Genomic DNA, 17,110 nt, shown 5'->3' on the forward strand with positions numbered 1-17,110 from the left:
TTTGTTCTTCTTTGTTGTACTAATACACACAATTTTGTATTGATAGTTTTTCAGGATCCATCTATACAGTCAGTACAACACGGATGGCTCAAATTTTTCGGGACCAGCCTGTGTAGTTCGAGAGATCTGTTTTAAAAAAGTTTTAGGAGAGGTTTTACGGCGCTCGCAACTGCATAAGGTCATATGAGCGCCAGAAGATCAGAGGTTTTACAAGAGAGTAACAAACATAAAAAAGAAGAAGGGGGGATAAGGAAGATAGATATTTGATAGGAAAGAAGAAGCAAATCACACCAGAGCACCCGCCAACCACCAACAGAGATCTGTTGTTCAAGGGCTATCTTACAAATATAAAGAAGAAGAAAAACCTGAGACTGCAGGCACAGTTTGATGGATGCGTGATTTCAAGTCTTCTGTGTTCGACACATCCGTGATGGAGTTATGAATTTAATTTCTACTACGCTCTGACTCCTTCAAAAAGCCAATATGATAAAGAAGAAATACAGTAGAAATTGTCTAACCTGGCCACCCATTGCCGAGGAGAAAAGTGTGATTGTCTTAGTCTTGCACATTTAGACGCATGGGGGAACTGGGAAGTGGTGGTTTGTACAGACGATTGTCTTGGGCAGGCGGCTCTTAGAGTTAAAGTTTGGGTGGTTGGCAGGTGCTCTGGTGTGGTTTGCTCCTTCTTTCCTATCAAACATCTATCGTCCTGATCTCTCCTCCTTCTGTTTCATGTTTGTTACTCTCTTATAACACCTCTAATCTTCGGCACTTATATGACCTTATCGTGTTGCAAGTGCCGTAAAACTCTTACTAAAACTAAAAAAGAGTTAAATCAGGTTCAACTGTATGTGTGCATTAGTAGTCAAACCTCTTTGTTCAGCCCCCCTCCCCCCCACTGGTATACGGCTAGACCCACATACCACCTGGTTTTGCCAATGTAGGCCTACCAAAAGGAGTGCCTATATAAACAGCATTTTTACCCCTTCACACCACCATCCGTCTGAGTTGTATGGTCCTTATAAAAATTTAACTCATGTAAATTTGCCCCCCCCCCCCCCCCCCCCCCATAACGCCAGTGAACTGACCCCTAGAAATACACACTACACATGGCGCACAACACCCACTGGTTGGCTACTTGATAATCTTTCTCCCATGAGAAAGACAAAGATAGAGAGAGAAGACTTGGTTCTGCATGCATGTACATGTATATCACCAACAAAAAAAGCACTTCGCTGTCTCAGAGCTATTTTGTCCAAAGGTCCTCTTTATTTAAGTTATACTTTGGACAAAATAGTTCTGAGGCGACGACTTTTCCAACAGATCACATAGCAGAATCATGTTCCTGGACATTGGGCAGTTGGGGCTTTGAAATAGAGGAGCCCCATTGAACAGCCAGCCCCGTTATTCTGGCAACTTCATGCTCGTCCAAAGGGTGGCGGTATAACGAGGTTTGACTGTACAGGCGTAAGTGTAATCATAAATCAAATCACAAAATTTGGAAATCTCAACTGTTGGGTCCGGACTTGATTTCTATGTGTGCCTGTGATTTAATTGTAACTGTATGCAACTCATTTCAAAGCCAAAGCCAAAATTTCACAGTGTGCCAGTACTCCTTGTTTTTTTCCCTATGATCCACTTTCTCTGTCAGAAATGTGCTATTGATAAATATTCAAAATAATTTTTGTTCATGGCGTCTGTGGTGTAGCAGTGTAGCGGATAAGTGTTTCATTATTGCACACAAGAGATCCGAGTTCGATCTGTCGGAAATTATGTGCTAGTGATACATATTCCGACTTTTTTTATTGGCATCTGTGGTGTAGCGGTTAAGCACTTCACTGTTGCACACAAGAGACCTGAGTTCGATCTGTTGGAACTTATGTGTAAAGGCCCGGTTACACGTAACGATAAATTGACTGTACAAAAACTGGACGATCTAGCGATCATACGATAAATCGTCAGGTACAACCACAAAATTGTACAAAATTTGGACGATTGAACGATGGTTTGGAGACTCGGTCGAGAAGCCAAGTGCTGCTTTATATTTTCCGTGCGATCACGGTCAGATTTGAGGGAGACGCGCTGTGACGTAGATTCACATTGAAGTTTGCCGCCGCGCAGAACTAAAGTCGGGGCTCAAAATTTTAAAAATAATTATCGTAGGTAAAAACTGATTTCTTATTCGGAGTCAGCGTCTTCAAATAAGCAAAGTTATACGCATAGAACCTGATTTGGTGTGTTATTGTGTATATTTTAGCAATTTTATTATTTAGTGGATCGTAAAATGTGAAGTGCATCAAGGTCACTCGGTGCGTTGCACGTCTGCAGTCAAGTCAAAGCTTCTCTTTCTACTACTACACACAACACGGTACAGTATGGCCAACCTTTTCTAAAGAACTGCTCTGATCAAAATGCACAGGGGAGAGGGGTGGGGGGCTCTCGTGATCTAGAGGTACGGTGTTCGCCCTTTCATTCATTAGGTCCAGAGCTCGAAACCTTCACTGTGCTTCCCAGGCTAATCGCTGTCTTCGCAAAGACACATGGTGGCTTTGTGACGAGGAATCTCCTCGATCGAAAGAAAACTGGACGATAGATTGGAATGTGTAAACAGACAACACAGTTCGATAAAATGGACAGTCCTGTCATACGACAAATCTGATATAATTTATCGTTGCGTGTAACCGGGGCTTTATTGATAAATATTGCAACTACTTTTTTCACCAGTGTCTGTGGTGTAGCGGTTAAGTGCTTCACTATTGCACACAGGAGACCCGAGTTCGATCCCAGAGCAGAGAGAAGTTTTATCGAGCATCTCCGTCTTTCTCCTGGGATGTTGATCATGTTGTCTCCCTCTAAGCTCGGGTTGGCCCTGACAGTAGGCATGGTTGAAGCCAGCCTCCCAAATGATTTGAATTGTGTCTTTGGGGGTGATAAACACCTGCATCAAAAATATATTACAGAATTAATTTTACACTATTTTAACACTTTGCCGCCTCATCTCGCCGATTGGCGATGTTTACCACCCCGTTTCTTTGGATTTTCCCCAAAATATGATGGCAAAGTGTTGGTGGGTGGTTGGCGGGTGCTCTGGTGTGGTTTGCTCCTTCTTTTCTATACTATCAAACATCCACTATGGTCCTTATTTCTCCTTTTTTTTGGTCGTTGTTACTCTCTTGTAACACTCTCTTCAGCACTTATGATACGATCTAATTGTGTTGCAAGTACTGAGCGGCTGGTTGGGGGGGGGGGGGCACCACTGGTAGGTTCTGCTTCTTTACTTTCCCTCTGTTGTTTCTGTCTATCTCAATCCGTCTGACTTTTTCCCAGCACTAAATGATCATTATTGTGTTGATGTGCTTCTCTTTACTCAAACAAACAAAACAGCAAGTGGTGTAAAACTAAAACAAAAAGAAAAATCCCCTATTGCAGGGTGAGAAGGGGAGAGATAATGAAAAGATGACAATGACATGCAAATTACAACTTTTTAACAATGTCAATGTTCCTCGGGTAAAACTGATTTGATTGATGAATGAATGAGGAGGAAAGACCAGAAGCTTTGAAAATTCAACTTTCTGTATTTACATTGTAAATAATATACTTCATCATCTAATAATAAGTACATTTCTATAGTGCCCACAGCCCAACTGAGCTCCAGGCGCTTTGCATACCCGGTAGTGAAATTAGTCATTCAAGCTCATAAAATTATTCACATTCATCTATAAACACACATTAACACACACTTACAGTTGCACGTACTCACACATACGTGCACAGACACAGAAGCACACCAGTAAACACACAATCAGTTAACCTTCCCCATTCATCAAAATTAAAAGCAAATTCAAGCATTCCTAGCACCATAAATAGGTCAACAGGTCAGCACCGCTGAACCAAAATGGTGACCAACTGATGGCTTCCCATAACCGAATTATTTAATTGCTTTTGCCTTTGATCTAGGAGACAAATTTCAATTAAATTTCACATAAAAGACCAAGGATGTCAGCATCTAAATTTAGAGTGGAGGAATGTTCTTATTTCAAAGCCTACACTAAAAGCAGGTGTTTCAGGCCAGTAAAAGCCTTGGCAACATGATGGGAAGGCCGGTTTATTATTTTTATTATAGTAGAGGGTTTTTCGGCGCTCGCAACTGTATAATGTCATATGGGCGCCAAGGGGTGGGTGTCAACAAAGAAGTCTTTACAGGGAATCAGACTTACTTTGCTCACCTCTCTAGTTTCAACAGCACAAGGTCCGCTTCAACTATCAAGGCGCCCCGAAAATAGCAAGTCACAAGAGTGTGACAAAAAGAAGTAGAGGAAAATGACAAAAGTAAGGATTAGGAAAGAAAAAGCAGCAGTTCCCTGTTATAGATCAGGCACAGTTATGAGCGTGACATGAATCAGCCCATTTACAATTTTACTGTGCTTGAACGAAAAATGTCCCTCTTTTGGGAATGGCCTAAAGACAGTGGCACTGCCCCGGGGGTTAAGGCCGGTTTAGGCCGGTACGGCTCAAAAAGGGATAATTAAATAGGAAACTTCACAAAAAACATAGACAGTGACACTAAAATAAAACTATAGTCATCATAATCCATCTGCCCAAAAGCTATTTCCATGAATTTTCAGCTTTTTGGCTTTGGTCTTGTTAAGTGCAGCATTGGGCAACGCTCTTCGAAAGAACTGTAAGTCCTGGCGAGACAGATGGTCTGCCAGCTGGTTGCGATCTCGCTGCAGCCAGACCGCTTTCAGCTGGAGGAAATAAACGCTGCGAGTGAACTGTAGCACCTGGATCAAATAGTCGTTGGAGTCCACACACATGTCACTAGTCACAGATGTGTTGCCATAGGTGTTCACCATGCAGACCGACGTCTGAGAATAATAAAAAAGAAAAATCAAAACAAAACAAACATGAGCTCCAGAACGGGTAGGCCTTCCCAGAAAAAGAATTAAAATACTAACTACAAATGAAAAGAAAAAGCAATCAACAATGGAAATTGGGTGAAACAGCGGTCTGAAATAGATCCTTCAGAGAGTCAGTCCTTCTTTGAGAAGCAATGACATATAACAATTCCGTCTATCAATACGTACTACGTGTGGCACTGTGGTGAAATCAGGCACTCGCCAAAATTACGAAATCAAAGAAACCAGCATTTTCTCGTCCGTTGGGCAATTTTTATTGATTTTATGTTCTATTCAACACTTTTTATGTCCGTGAGAAACATTTTTGTACAGATTTTATGGTAAGATATTGATCAAAGGCACAACAAATGTGTTTTTGCAGTTTTCAAGGACACTCAAGCTTTGCAAATCACCAAACTTTGATGTCTATTTTCTCTGTAATGTCTGACTCCAGGCGACCCCTACCTTCTTCAACTGAAAATATCTTGATTTTTTTTCAAGGTAGATGGGCATTATTTTCATCCAAAGCAAGACAAATGAACAGATGATACCACCAAGAACTCCATACACCCAAAAATTGACCGGCACCTGATTCCACTTAATCCTGACACACATGCATCGCGTAACATGTGATCATGCTAAATTTGAAAACTCAGCTAGACCTTACACAACAACTTGAACATTTTTTTCTTGCTGTGATAGTTACTGAATAAAGTAGACGGTGGCCTAGTGGTTAGGCTCTCGGACCCGCAACCGTAAGGTCGTGGGTTCGAATCCCGTCAAGGGCCCGACGTTGTGTCCTTGGGAAAGGCACTTTACACGAATTTTCCTCACTTCACCCAGGTGGGAATGGGTACCCGGCTATAGACAGCGAAAGATCTTGTCAGTTTGTTAGTGTTTGAGCGCTTAATCGGCTGCTTGCACTGTATGCTTCCCGGGAAGCTGAGAATGTTTCGGAGTGTTCTATGGTCTGCTGGGGTAATAATATAGTGTAAAGCGCATAGAGCCTGCTGCTGAGGGGGATATGCGCTATACAAATGCTATCTATTATTATTATTATTAGACACAATGCCAATGATTTATCTGAACTCTAGCTCTTAGTCTACCTGACCCATCTATTGGTCAGGCCTTGGCAGAAATGTTAAAGTAAGCAACTCTTTGACCTCAGACTAGAGATGGAAAGAAAGGGACGAGCTTGTTGAACTAATTTATTTTCATTCATTTGTTCTTTTTCCTTGGTTTTCACAATTATATTCACAAACAAGAATAGACAAAATTAAGGCCCAATTATCTCTTATGAGCCAAGAAACTATGAAAAAGAAGACACTGGGAAAAGAAAAATGTACAATCAGTACAAAAAATGAAAAGAGAAAGCAGTCAATGTTTTGGAAACTGAGTTAAAAAGTGGTCAGAAAACGATCTTTAAGAGAGTACAAAAAGTATTTATCTGCAACCTTAGGGTTGACTTTTACTTTCTAGTGTAATTGATGTTGCAGTCATAATTGTTTATAAACTATTTTTACCCCCATCAATACTAATCTTACATGACTTGAGCCATTAACACTAGCACGGCACCCTAAGAAGTGACACAAAACCAAAAAAATAAAATAAAATAATTTCTAAAAACTTAAAAAGATATTAGATCTATGCCAAGAAAAGACTGAAAGAAAAAAAGCACATTACTCACACACAACTCACCATGTTATCGCTGAAAATCAACACTTTTTTGTGGCGTAACTTCTTCTTCCAGGAAAAGACAGCAGTTACAAGGGCAAACAGCTCCGCTTGAGTCGAGTGCAAGTATTGGCCATTCTTAGTGCACAGTTTGTGAAGGACGTTCGGTTGATTTTTCCAGCATTCACTTATCCAGCTAACCTGCAAAGTATACAGAATTATTCAGACAATTATCTTATCTTTTCAAATTATTTTTAAAATTTTTGTTAGGTACTTCTTTACTTTTACTTAATCTCTCTCTTTCATGAGAGCGAGTGGCAGGTGGGTGCTCGGGTGTGGTTTGCTCCTTCTTTCCTGTCAAACACTTATCCTTATCTCTCCTTTTTTTCTTTGTACATTCTCTCCAGTTAAACCTCTATTCTTTGGCACATATATGACTTATTTATGTTGCAAGTGCTGTAAAACTCTGAAGTCTGAGAGAAAAAAAAACCCCAAACATACATTGAATGTCGCAGCAACAGCAGAAACGCACAAAGCATGCCAATGGCTCGATTTCTCTGATGTTGAGCTAAACGTATTATCTTTTTTGGGGGACAAGGATCAAATTTTACTGTGAATTTTAATAAACACAGACCTAAACTTCATTTTTTTTAAAAAGGATACCAAAAAATCTGCTTTGTGGTCAGGATAAAATGCCAGTTTTCTATATTTTGACATTGGTGCTGTGAACACCGATTCAAGCATCAAAATGTTTTTCTTATAACATGGCCTACTTTTAGACTACTTACCATTATTCACGTATCAAGACTCAAAAGACTAGATTGTTTACACAATCAAAAAGTGGTACCATTTTTTTTTGGATTGCCAGTATATTATATTTCCATAGAGGGTAAGAATCCGAGAAGTAACTCATTTTGTCAGCATGCCTCACATTTACCTAATAACTAAGTGTTCATCATAGTATAGACTACATTAGGAAGCTACCTTTTGCGTGTCTTTCTGAAGTAAGTAAGCCCCAAAACCATCATTGGAAGCATCACAAAAGATCTCGGCATCAGCTTCAAACTCTGCAACATCGTCCGAGTTCCACAGCAGAGATTGACTCCCCCATTGCTTCAATGTCTCGTTGACAATGTGGTGCTCCAAAGTCAGTCCACACACTTGGTTGTTACATTTGGTCAGCAGGTCATACAGCTGGGAAAAAACCCCCAGGTAAGTAATATAGTATTTTAGTTTTAGTAAGAGTTTTACAGCACTTGCAACACAATAAGGTCGTATAAGTGCCGAAGATTAGGGGTGTCACAAGAGAGTAACAAACACAAAACAGAAGGAGGGGAGATAAGGACGATAGATGTTTGATAGGAGAGAAGGAGCAAACCACACCAGTGTAAAGCTATCAAGTGGTAGTATGCGTAATACAAGTGCTATTTATTATTATTAAGTAATGACTACATGTATTAGAAATGAAAACCCAAATGAAATACTTCCTGCCTCTGATCGAAGCTAGTAGTTATTTTACCACTGTGTCCCTCTTATTCCTAAAAAAAAAATCAAGTGTGAATTGATCCACTTAAAATAACAGTAAAGTTTTCTGCAAGAGCTACAAAATAAAAAGCAAGAATCCGATGAAACAGATGTCCTGAACTGCTCTTTCCAAAGGGGAACATCATCACTGTTTCATTCATTTATTCCCCCCTCCGGAAAAAACAACAACCCAAAAACCAAAAGAAGAAACAAAAATGAACAAATAATATCTAATGTGAACGAAAACGAACTCCAAAATAATAACTAAAATTACAAAAATAAATGAAAAGAAAAACAAACCTACCCTCTCAAAAAAAGAAAAAAACCCAACAACAAACAATTGAAACAACCTACCTAAACTTGACAATAAAAACACACATCACAAAGACTGGGGACTGTATAAACAAAAATCCACCTAGGAATACTTTGAAGCAGTACCACATGCAAGTCAGGTAAAATGATTAACTAATCACCGCACTTATATGACCTAATTGTGTTGCAAGAGCCGTAAAACTTTAACCAAAACTTTAAAATTTTTAAATGATTTAATCAGCTGACAGTGTCCCTTGTTAAGTGATAAACTTTATAGCATTCAAACACAATCCATTATAACAGAGTAAAAGTTTCTTTTTCTTTCTTTGTTTTTCTCCTACTAAAATCTCAGATTGTAACAGGCAATTTTCCTACCTTTAATTTTGTTGCCACAGCCATGTAGCCAACCATCTGAGCAGAAGGCAGAGACACACCATAGCTGTACACAGAGAAAGGGAGAGGCCAGCCCACATGTACCGTACACTTCCATTTCAGATCCTTTGAGAGACGTTCTTTGTCCATCGAGCGACCGACTTCGTCAACAAGAGGACCAGAGCTCATTGAACTGTCGATCTCAAGCGTGGAAGGCTCAAAGTCCAACAGCCTGTTCGTGTCATCCATAAGATTTTTAAGAGTAACCGACTTTTGCAAAGAATTATCTCTGTCATTGCCTGAGAATAATTTTTCAGATTCTTTCTTCATGTCATGAGATGTGTTATATCCTTGGCCCTTATAAGTTTCAAAACAGTCCTCAGTCAACACTTTCTTAGTGTCATTCTCCATTTGCTGACATCTTTTCAGCCTTTTTCTCTGTTCTGCAGGCACTGCTTTGTGATTAATCGTGAAAATATCTCCCTCTCTCCGGCCCTTTAACTGTTCAAGCACAATTTTCGACCCCCGACCTCTGGAACTCCCCACGGTAATTTCACCGTATCTGGCCAGTTGATCAAGCATGCTCACGACTTGGTCACACTTAAGAGGCGTCCATCTGCCATCATTGCCTCGACAAATGAGGCCCACTTTCTGAGAACAAATTTGAAAGAAAAACAAAAGAATTTAGAGCACATTTCAACTTTTAGTCGTTAAGTGAAAGAATATTTTGTGGCATCATGGTGAAATCAGATGTTTTTCAAAATAATGGAATCGTAGAAATCAACTGTTTCCGCCCTTGGGCAATTCTTAACTACTTTTTTTTGTTTTGGGCTCAACATCTTTTAGGTCCATTTAAAAACACATTGCTGCGCGTATTTTACTGAAAAGTATCGATCAAAGGATTAAAATACGTAAATTCTCAGATTTCATGGTGTCACTACAGCTTTGAAAGTCACCAAACTTTGGCCATTTCCTCATTAATTTCACTTCTGATACTAGATGACCCCCACCTCTTTCAATGGCAAATATATATTTACTTCTATTCAGGGTAGATGGATATTCCTTCATCAACCACGAGGTTAATGAACGAGTTTAAAGATTATACAATTAATCCCAAAAATTGATGAGCATCTGATTTCATTGTGTCGTGACACATATCTTGTTATTGGTGTCTGATATCAGAAGGCTTTTTAAAGGCAAATAATGAAAGGGAAGAGAAGTGAAAGTAGAAGAGAGTAGACAACCACACAAAGAAAATGGAAAGTTCTCTATGAGCATAACGTACAAACAAACAAACCAATAAGGAGACAGCACAGAAAAAAAGAGGCAAGCTGACAGATATATATGTCACTAGTCATTCACCTTGCATTATTTATGTACAGTGTTTTACAAACCTTCAATTCAACGCATAACAGCAGATAGGCCCTTCTTACGGCTTCTTCTTTCACTGGGTGCATCCCTGTACAACCTATCTTCACTGGCCAGTAGAGTGATAGTGAGGCTTTCCAATAGAATCCTTTCAGGTGACTTGTTACACAAGGAGAGCAAGACGAAATCACACCTGCTGCAATAAATGGTGAGACTGTCTCTCTCACAAGGTCTTCTGCTTCGCCATATTCTTTGGTCAGCAAGCCTGCTGCAAAGGGTATAAAAAGGAATTGCTCAGTAACATAAAGAAAGACTTTATAAGATGATATATATGGTGGTTTCACAGTCATTGAAACAAATAAGCTTAACAACTAGATCTATACACTTACAGTGGAGTCCATTTAAAATGAAATCGGCGGGACCACCTGATTTTCTTCCTTTCAGCCGGGTTTTCAGTTTAGAGAGGTTGCTCAAATAGCAGAGAAAAAAAATCAGGGATTTTTATTTTCTTTCAGATTACTGCTATAATTTTTTTAATTAAATATGTTCGCAGACCCCACAGCAGTTCCCATGAACCCAGCCAGTTTTTCCATTGGTTCTGAGAATTAAGTCATATGGTCACAGGGACACGACATAGTAGAGCATATATATGGGATCTATGATTACAAGAGCAGATGAATACTTCAGAATGTTGCATTGAGAACAAATAAATAATTGGGCAGGCTTTTTGCTGACTTGACATCCTTAAACGTCCAAGTTTTCATCCATTTTGAAACGCTTTAGGGAAGACAAAAAATAGTAAATGAATAAATGGTAAGTACTGCATTCAGACAGCATCTCTCAAGAGCAATCCCAGCCTCTCGAATAATGGTATGCATCAGTCTTTATAAATTCTTTGCCACCAGTGCTTGCACCCAAAACCATTGTTTGACAAGTTAAAATAAAAACAGGAATGATTAAACGACTCCTTTATTTGCACCCTTAGCCCAATCCATTGATGTAATAAATGCAGCCCAATCAACCAATGCCACCTCTCCCCAGCATGTAATAAAATCTGCTTGCTGATCAGAAAGGCTGGCCCTCTGGAAGCCCTCCCGCTGGCCCTCTGGAAGCCCTCCCGCCTACCCTGTCCAAGGCGGAAATTGGCTAAGGTGGAGTTTTTTTCTGGTTCTCTTGCAATTCTGTCTTGGACAGGTTCGATTGTATTTCCACTGAAGAAGCAAGACTAAGAAAAACCAACCTTCTCGAGAAGAGGGTCTTTGGTACTTCAAGAACATTTTCTGGTGAAACTTTTGTCTATATCTTGACAGAAGTAAGCTGTGTTCTTGAGCAGATTCATCAATGGGAAAGGAACAAACAGGAGGTTTGTCTCTCCGACTGTCAGCATGTGAGCTTTGTGAGATATGTATGACATCATTGCCATGGATTTCCCTTTTCTCGTTAGCAGACAACTGATTAGCTTGATCCTCTCCATCTTGGCTTGCTTGTGAGACATTATAATGAAGGTGTTCATTCCTCACAAGATTATGGTACGTTTTCTGAAGCAGCGAAGCAATAATTGGCCCATGTTTCTTATGCAATAATAAGCTTTCTTTTCCTCTGTTCAAGGCCTCAAAAGCACCCTCTGCTGAAGGTGTTTCACTCGCATTCACTTTTTCAGTTGACATGCAGTAATTATTTGGAAATACGTTTTCACTCCTCGCGGTACACTTATCATTTTGAACTTGACATTCTTCTTTTCGCTTCCTTGAATTGTCTTCCTCCAACAAATCCGATGTTGTAGAGTTTGATTCATAAGATAAGTTGCGACAACTGATGACAGAGGCATTGCTACTTTTATTTTGAAGTCCACCGTGGCTAATGGCAAGCAAGGATGCAAATCTTAGAGAAGCAAAGTGCCGAACAACCGATAGAAGACATGACTGTGAGGAGACATCTGTCATCAACAGTCTCGGCTGAGCAGCCTGTTGTCTGTAGACAAGAATGTATTTGCTAATGTTTTTCATTATAATGGTCGTAATTTACTACAAGAAACGATGCTGTGGGTCGAACTGGAAGGGCACCACTTTTGCAAGCATATATTTTCAAGTTCACTTGAACTTGAAGAGAAGAATTTAAAATCGAGGAAGCCAAATATTGGGCTAAATTGTGCACCACCATCACTTCATCATAATTAAAATGCGTTGCTCTCTGTGTGTTTCCAAGGCAGAAAACTCACTAGTCGACAAGTGTCAGAGTCATCTAGAGGTCATGAATCCTCATTCTCAGTCCCCAAGCCTGTCTTTTTCTTATTTCTTACGATCACTGATTGGAAATTTCTTCTGCTAGCTCAGTAGTGAAATTTTTAGACAGTTCTTGAAACATTTCAACTCTCTATAAAGATCTGGAATCTAGTAGTCTGAAAAGAAAGACTCATTATTATTATAGTCCAACCAGATTCTAGATCCTTGGAACATTTTTAGGAGTTAGAAACATGATTCACCACTACAAACATTGTAAATTCTATAGATCTAGGCCTACTGAAATCCTTTAGTAGATTTCTGAGCAGAGAGTTAGTTTTGGTTTTTTTAGTTGGAGAACCCGTTTGAGTTTGCCTTGGCTTTCGGCAGCAGTATCAGTAGCAATGTCACTGATGATGACGACTTTGATTTCCCTTTTTGATTTTGGTGATTTGTCTTGTCTTTCGGAAATTCGAGCACAGTCAGTAGGCCTAGATTTCATATATATGACATGTCAATGACAATGACATGATCTCTCTCTCGAAAATCTAGCCAGGCAGCACGCTTCATAATATAGATTAATATTGTGTCATATAAATTCTGATACTGTCACTGTCAGATATATTCTCTTGCAAATTTGGATTTCATATCATAGGCCTACTGAATGCATCTGGGTCCATATTTCATCAAGAATTTCACTTCTGCATAATAGGATACCTAATGAAAATAGTTTTGCGGCAATGCGGTTGAAGTGGAAGGAACTGGACGGGATCAGAGATCACTTGTGTGTGATCAGTTTGCTCTGGGCCTATTTTTACTTTCGTTTCCAGTTTCTATCAACTTTCGCTACTTTTTGTCTATTTGTACGCAATATGTATACCTGACCCAATGAGGTTGTAAGGTCCTTGACTTCACCTAATAATTAACATCTTGTTAATATCAACTACAATGTATACTTCTGTAGTCATATGAGAGACCTTCCAAAACATGAATAATAATTACAATCACAAGTAAACCTATTGTTTTAACCTTAATTTTTGAGTACATTTTATCTATTTTCATGAATCCAATCTTCACTGTGGTGTGTATTATTTTTTTCGAAAAGCGTAACATTCATATGTAGACTGTTTAGATTTTAAAAATATACAACAACAGCAACAACAACAACAACAACAACAACAACAACAACAAAACAAAACTAAGAAAAATAAAGTCATCTGAATTAAAAAGGAATGGAGGTGCTGAAATGTGAGCAAGATTGACGAAACTAAATATCACGCTTTTGAACATGCAATTCCAATGCTATATTGTTAATTTATTGAATTTTTAATATATGTAACACTTTTAAAGAACAGATTACGAGGCACTGGGCCTAGAAATAAATTCGTTTCCTGTTTCTGATAATCAATAGGCCTATTACCTTTAGTTCAGTGAGACTGTTATTGATAGTGGCAATGGAGGAACTTACAACGGTTGGTGCTCATTTACTCAAGTCTTACCTTTTTAAATTATATATTGTGGATTAACTTATTGTGGGTTGACTTTTTATTCGTTCAAAATAAAAATGGATGATATATTGATTTTAAAAATTGTTTTGTCATTTATCCCATAAAAAAAGAACACATAATAAGTAGCTTAACGTATGTAAAACTTCTTTTCCTGTTGTCCTCGCTGCAGTGCGGATAGTTATCATGGGAGACAAACCATACACAAACTAGATCTACATGTTTTAAGATTTCAAAGTAGCCTCCCTTATTAACTACTACTTTCATTTTCCAGATGACTGACTGACTGACAGATGAAAGATAAACTAATGATCTTGGCCGCTATGAAAGTTCACCTTGCTTTCAGTTCTCAGTTCGCAGTGTTCTGTAGGCTACTTGACACTTGGCGAGCTTGTCGTTGGTGATACTGATTGCCTTTATCTGATCTATCTAGAATCTAGATCTAGGGGGAATGACCCATTGGAGCGTGACCCTGGACTTTAGTAGCGTTCGAGTCCCAAGAAGCTGATGGTTTTTATGTTGTCCAAGTCAACTTTGAAAGTTTTTCCATTTTGTACAGTAACTCACAGTTACCATCGTTTGCGCTGGGCTTCTTTTATAGCGTGTGCATTGCAAGTTCGGCAGACCCTACCAACGTGCAGATCTAGATCTGTATCTACTTTTAGAACAGGTAGGCCTACAGACACTACAGTACGTACAGAGGAGGTTGGACAGGTCAATAAAACATCATGGACATGGACATGATCTAAAGTAGATAATCTAGATCTTTGAGAGAAATCCCACTCCCCACACACACACAGTATAATCTACATGATCACCCCTTCCTCCACAGTAGTTTTCAACTCTATAACTTATAAATATTCTGTTTTGTGTTGTTTATTTGGGAGGACTTCCGTTACGAGTGACCACTATGAAACAGCGGGCGGAGTAGAATAGAGGGTCACAGTCACAGTTAGGGTTTGGGGTAAGGGTAGGGGTAGAGGTAATAATGGTAGGGGTAGGGGTAGAGGTAAGGTTCGGGGTAGGGGTTGGGTCTGGGTTAGGGTTAGATCTAGGTCTCTTCTTTACTCTGTTTGTTGGGGTGGTCGCTCGTTACAGAAGTCCTTCCGTTTATTTATTATTATTATGATGAAATTTTTCATATAAGAAAGGAAGTGGTTATTCTCACCCCATGTGAGAATAACCTATGTCTCGCTATTCTCACCCCCTCCCTTGTTTTATCGAAAATGACCCAAGAGGGATCAGGGCTGAGGTTACCGGGGCTAATGCTCCAGAGGATCGTGTTGGTGTCCGAATAGACATAGATTTAGTCACAGTCAGGGTTGTCAGATTGGAGCCAAATCCCAGAAGTTTGGCTCTTTTGGATTGCGTCTGGCTCGGAGAATTTCATTTGGCTCTCTGGCTCTTTTTTGGCTCCAAACTCCAAATGCTGAAGAAGGAGGGGACAGAAGAGGCGAGAAAAAGAAAAAGAAAGAATGAAAGAAAAAAAATGAAGGTGAAGAAAAGAGCTTGGATTGTTTAAAATTATTAAACTAGTTAACATGATTTAACGCCCTCGTCCATTTGGTCTGAATAATTTACAACCCTTCAACCGTTGTGCAAGAGCATGGTCTCGTGCTCGTGTCTTGATACGTTTGTACACGCTCTCTATTCCTTGAACCATAATGTATTGTGTGCAGAGAGGCCAGCCATCATTGAGTGTGTAAACAACGAATGGTCTGGCCGGCGGCCGGTCCCACGTCCCGCTCAGTGTCGGTAGTGAGCCTTTTTTTACTGGAGAGGCGAAAAATGTTTTTACATTATTATTTCGTTCCCGACCACATGCGGTAAGCCACCAAGGACCTAGGTGATTTTATCGGCCTGCGAGAGGTTTGGGGGTAGTCTTCACCTCTTGCCCACACTGGGGTGGGAGCTGTTCTCAACAAGGGGGGGGGGGGTGAGAATAGTGAGACTTGGGTTATAATTCTCACCCGGGGTGAGAATAAAGGTGGCTTTTAAGAAAAACCAGCCTGACAAGAACCAATTTCTCTGGTAAATTATTGAATTGAGCTAATTCCTGCGCCCCCTGTCCCTTCCTCCCGAGCCCCCTCCCCCCGCTTTCCCCCTTGGCTTCTGCCCTTGGTTCTGGTTGTAATCTGAATCCAGAGCTGTATAAGACAAGAGAAAGGACTTCCATAATGTGCAACCACCCCAACAAACACAAGAGACCTTACCCTTACCCAACCCTAACCCTGACACTAACCCTTATACGGGGTGCCCATTGGGCAATGGGGGTCTGGTCAGGGCGGTTTGCAAGCCAGATTGGGGGGGGGGGGCAAAGTGGCCGTTGTGGCATTTTTAAGCCTATCGCGCTCGAATAGCTGACTCAAAAACAGACGCGACCGGACCCTAATCCCATCCCCAATGGGCACCCCATCCCCAATGGGCACCCCATCCGTATAACCACTAGCGCTAACCCAAACCCTAACGTAACCCTACTAATCTTAGCCTTAATAACCCTTTACCCTCTATTTTTCCTAGTAGTCGCTCAATCCTTATGGAATTCCTCTTGTTAAAAAATCCTGCGGCCAGATAAGCTGAATTTATGACGATCTTCTTCTTAAATTGATTTATTGTGGGGGCTTCAATGACCAAGCTGATATAAGTTCAGATTCGCATAATATATGTGTCCTCCTGCAAGTGTTACTGGGTTAAGATGGGTGGTCCCTTGGGTGTATCCTTCAGCAAGACACTCTATTTACCTGAGCTAATAAAAACATGGTACTGCATAATTGTGACCAGCAATGGCACGTTTGTAAAATTGTCCGCCTTTGTGGAATATTGTGTACAGCGGCGTCTGCTGAAACTTAAACCGAAAACGGTTAATCTGGTAAATGGAAAGAAAATAAAGTCTCAAATTTTCATCTTCTTTTTGAGTTTGAGCAAACTCTATAATTCGAAATCCTGGTGAAACTGAAGAAAATTCAGCGGAGCAGCAGATTTCGGTTTAAAGAGAAATCTATTGTATTCAACGGAAAATAACAGATATTGAAAATGTAATGTTCTGGGCAGTAGAAACATGTGGAGCATGCAGAGGAAAGGGCTCGTTTTCCCTAATTTTGAGTTAAACCTACTATCTTTCTTGGGTAACAATGATCATGTTGTTGTGGCTTTTGGTAAACACAGATCTAAACTTCATTAAAAAAGAAGGAAGAATAGAAAAAATCCACCACTTAGTCGGGGAGGGGGGGGGGGGGAA

General features: G+C 40.0%; 2 protein-coding genes across 4 annotated transcripts in view; one reads left to right on the forward strand and one right to left on the reverse strand.

Annotated features, from left to right (window-relative positions):
- Positions 1-4,416: 4,416 nt before the first annotated feature.
- Positions 4,417-13,186, reverse strand: LOC101849443. Its single transcript, XM_005093663.3, has 6 exons — positions 11,389-13,186; positions 10,175-10,416; positions 8,784-9,431; positions 7,557-7,766; positions 6,597-6,773; positions 4,417-4,868 (listed from the first exon to the last, which is right to left on the reverse strand). Exons 1-6 carry the CDS (start codon positions 12,152-12,154, stop codon positions 4,584-4,586), a joined length of 2,328 nt encoding a protein of 775 aa, XP_005093720.1. The 5' UTR covers positions 12,155-13,186; the 3' UTR covers positions 4,417-4,583.
- A 937-nt stretch (positions 13,187-14,123) lies between these two features.
- The window catches only part of LOC101849677 (lipid droplet-associated hydrolase), a 12,000-nt gene continuing 9,013 nt past the window's right edge, over positions 14,124-17,110 (forward strand). Inside the window, exon 1 of one of the 3 annotated variants that reach the window (XM_035968559.1) lies at positions 14,124-14,542. In XM_035968559.1, the coding sequence (XP_035824452.1) occupies positions 14,380-14,542 (163 nt within the window). In that variant the 5' untranslated portion in view covers positions 14,124-14,379. The remainder of the gene's footprint in view (positions 14,543-17,110) is intronic. The other 2 variants (XM_005093664.3, XM_005093665.2) reach the window with 2 other exon arrangements.

The sequence above is a fragment of the Aplysia californica genome, unplaced genomic scaffold, assembly GCF_000002075.1.
Source record: "Aplysia californica isolate F4 #8 unplaced genomic scaffold, AplCal3.0 scaffold00067, whole genome shotgun sequence".
In the NCBI taxonomy this organism is placed as follows: Eukaryota; Metazoa; Mollusca; class Gastropoda; order Aplysiida; family Aplysiidae; genus Aplysia; species Aplysia californica.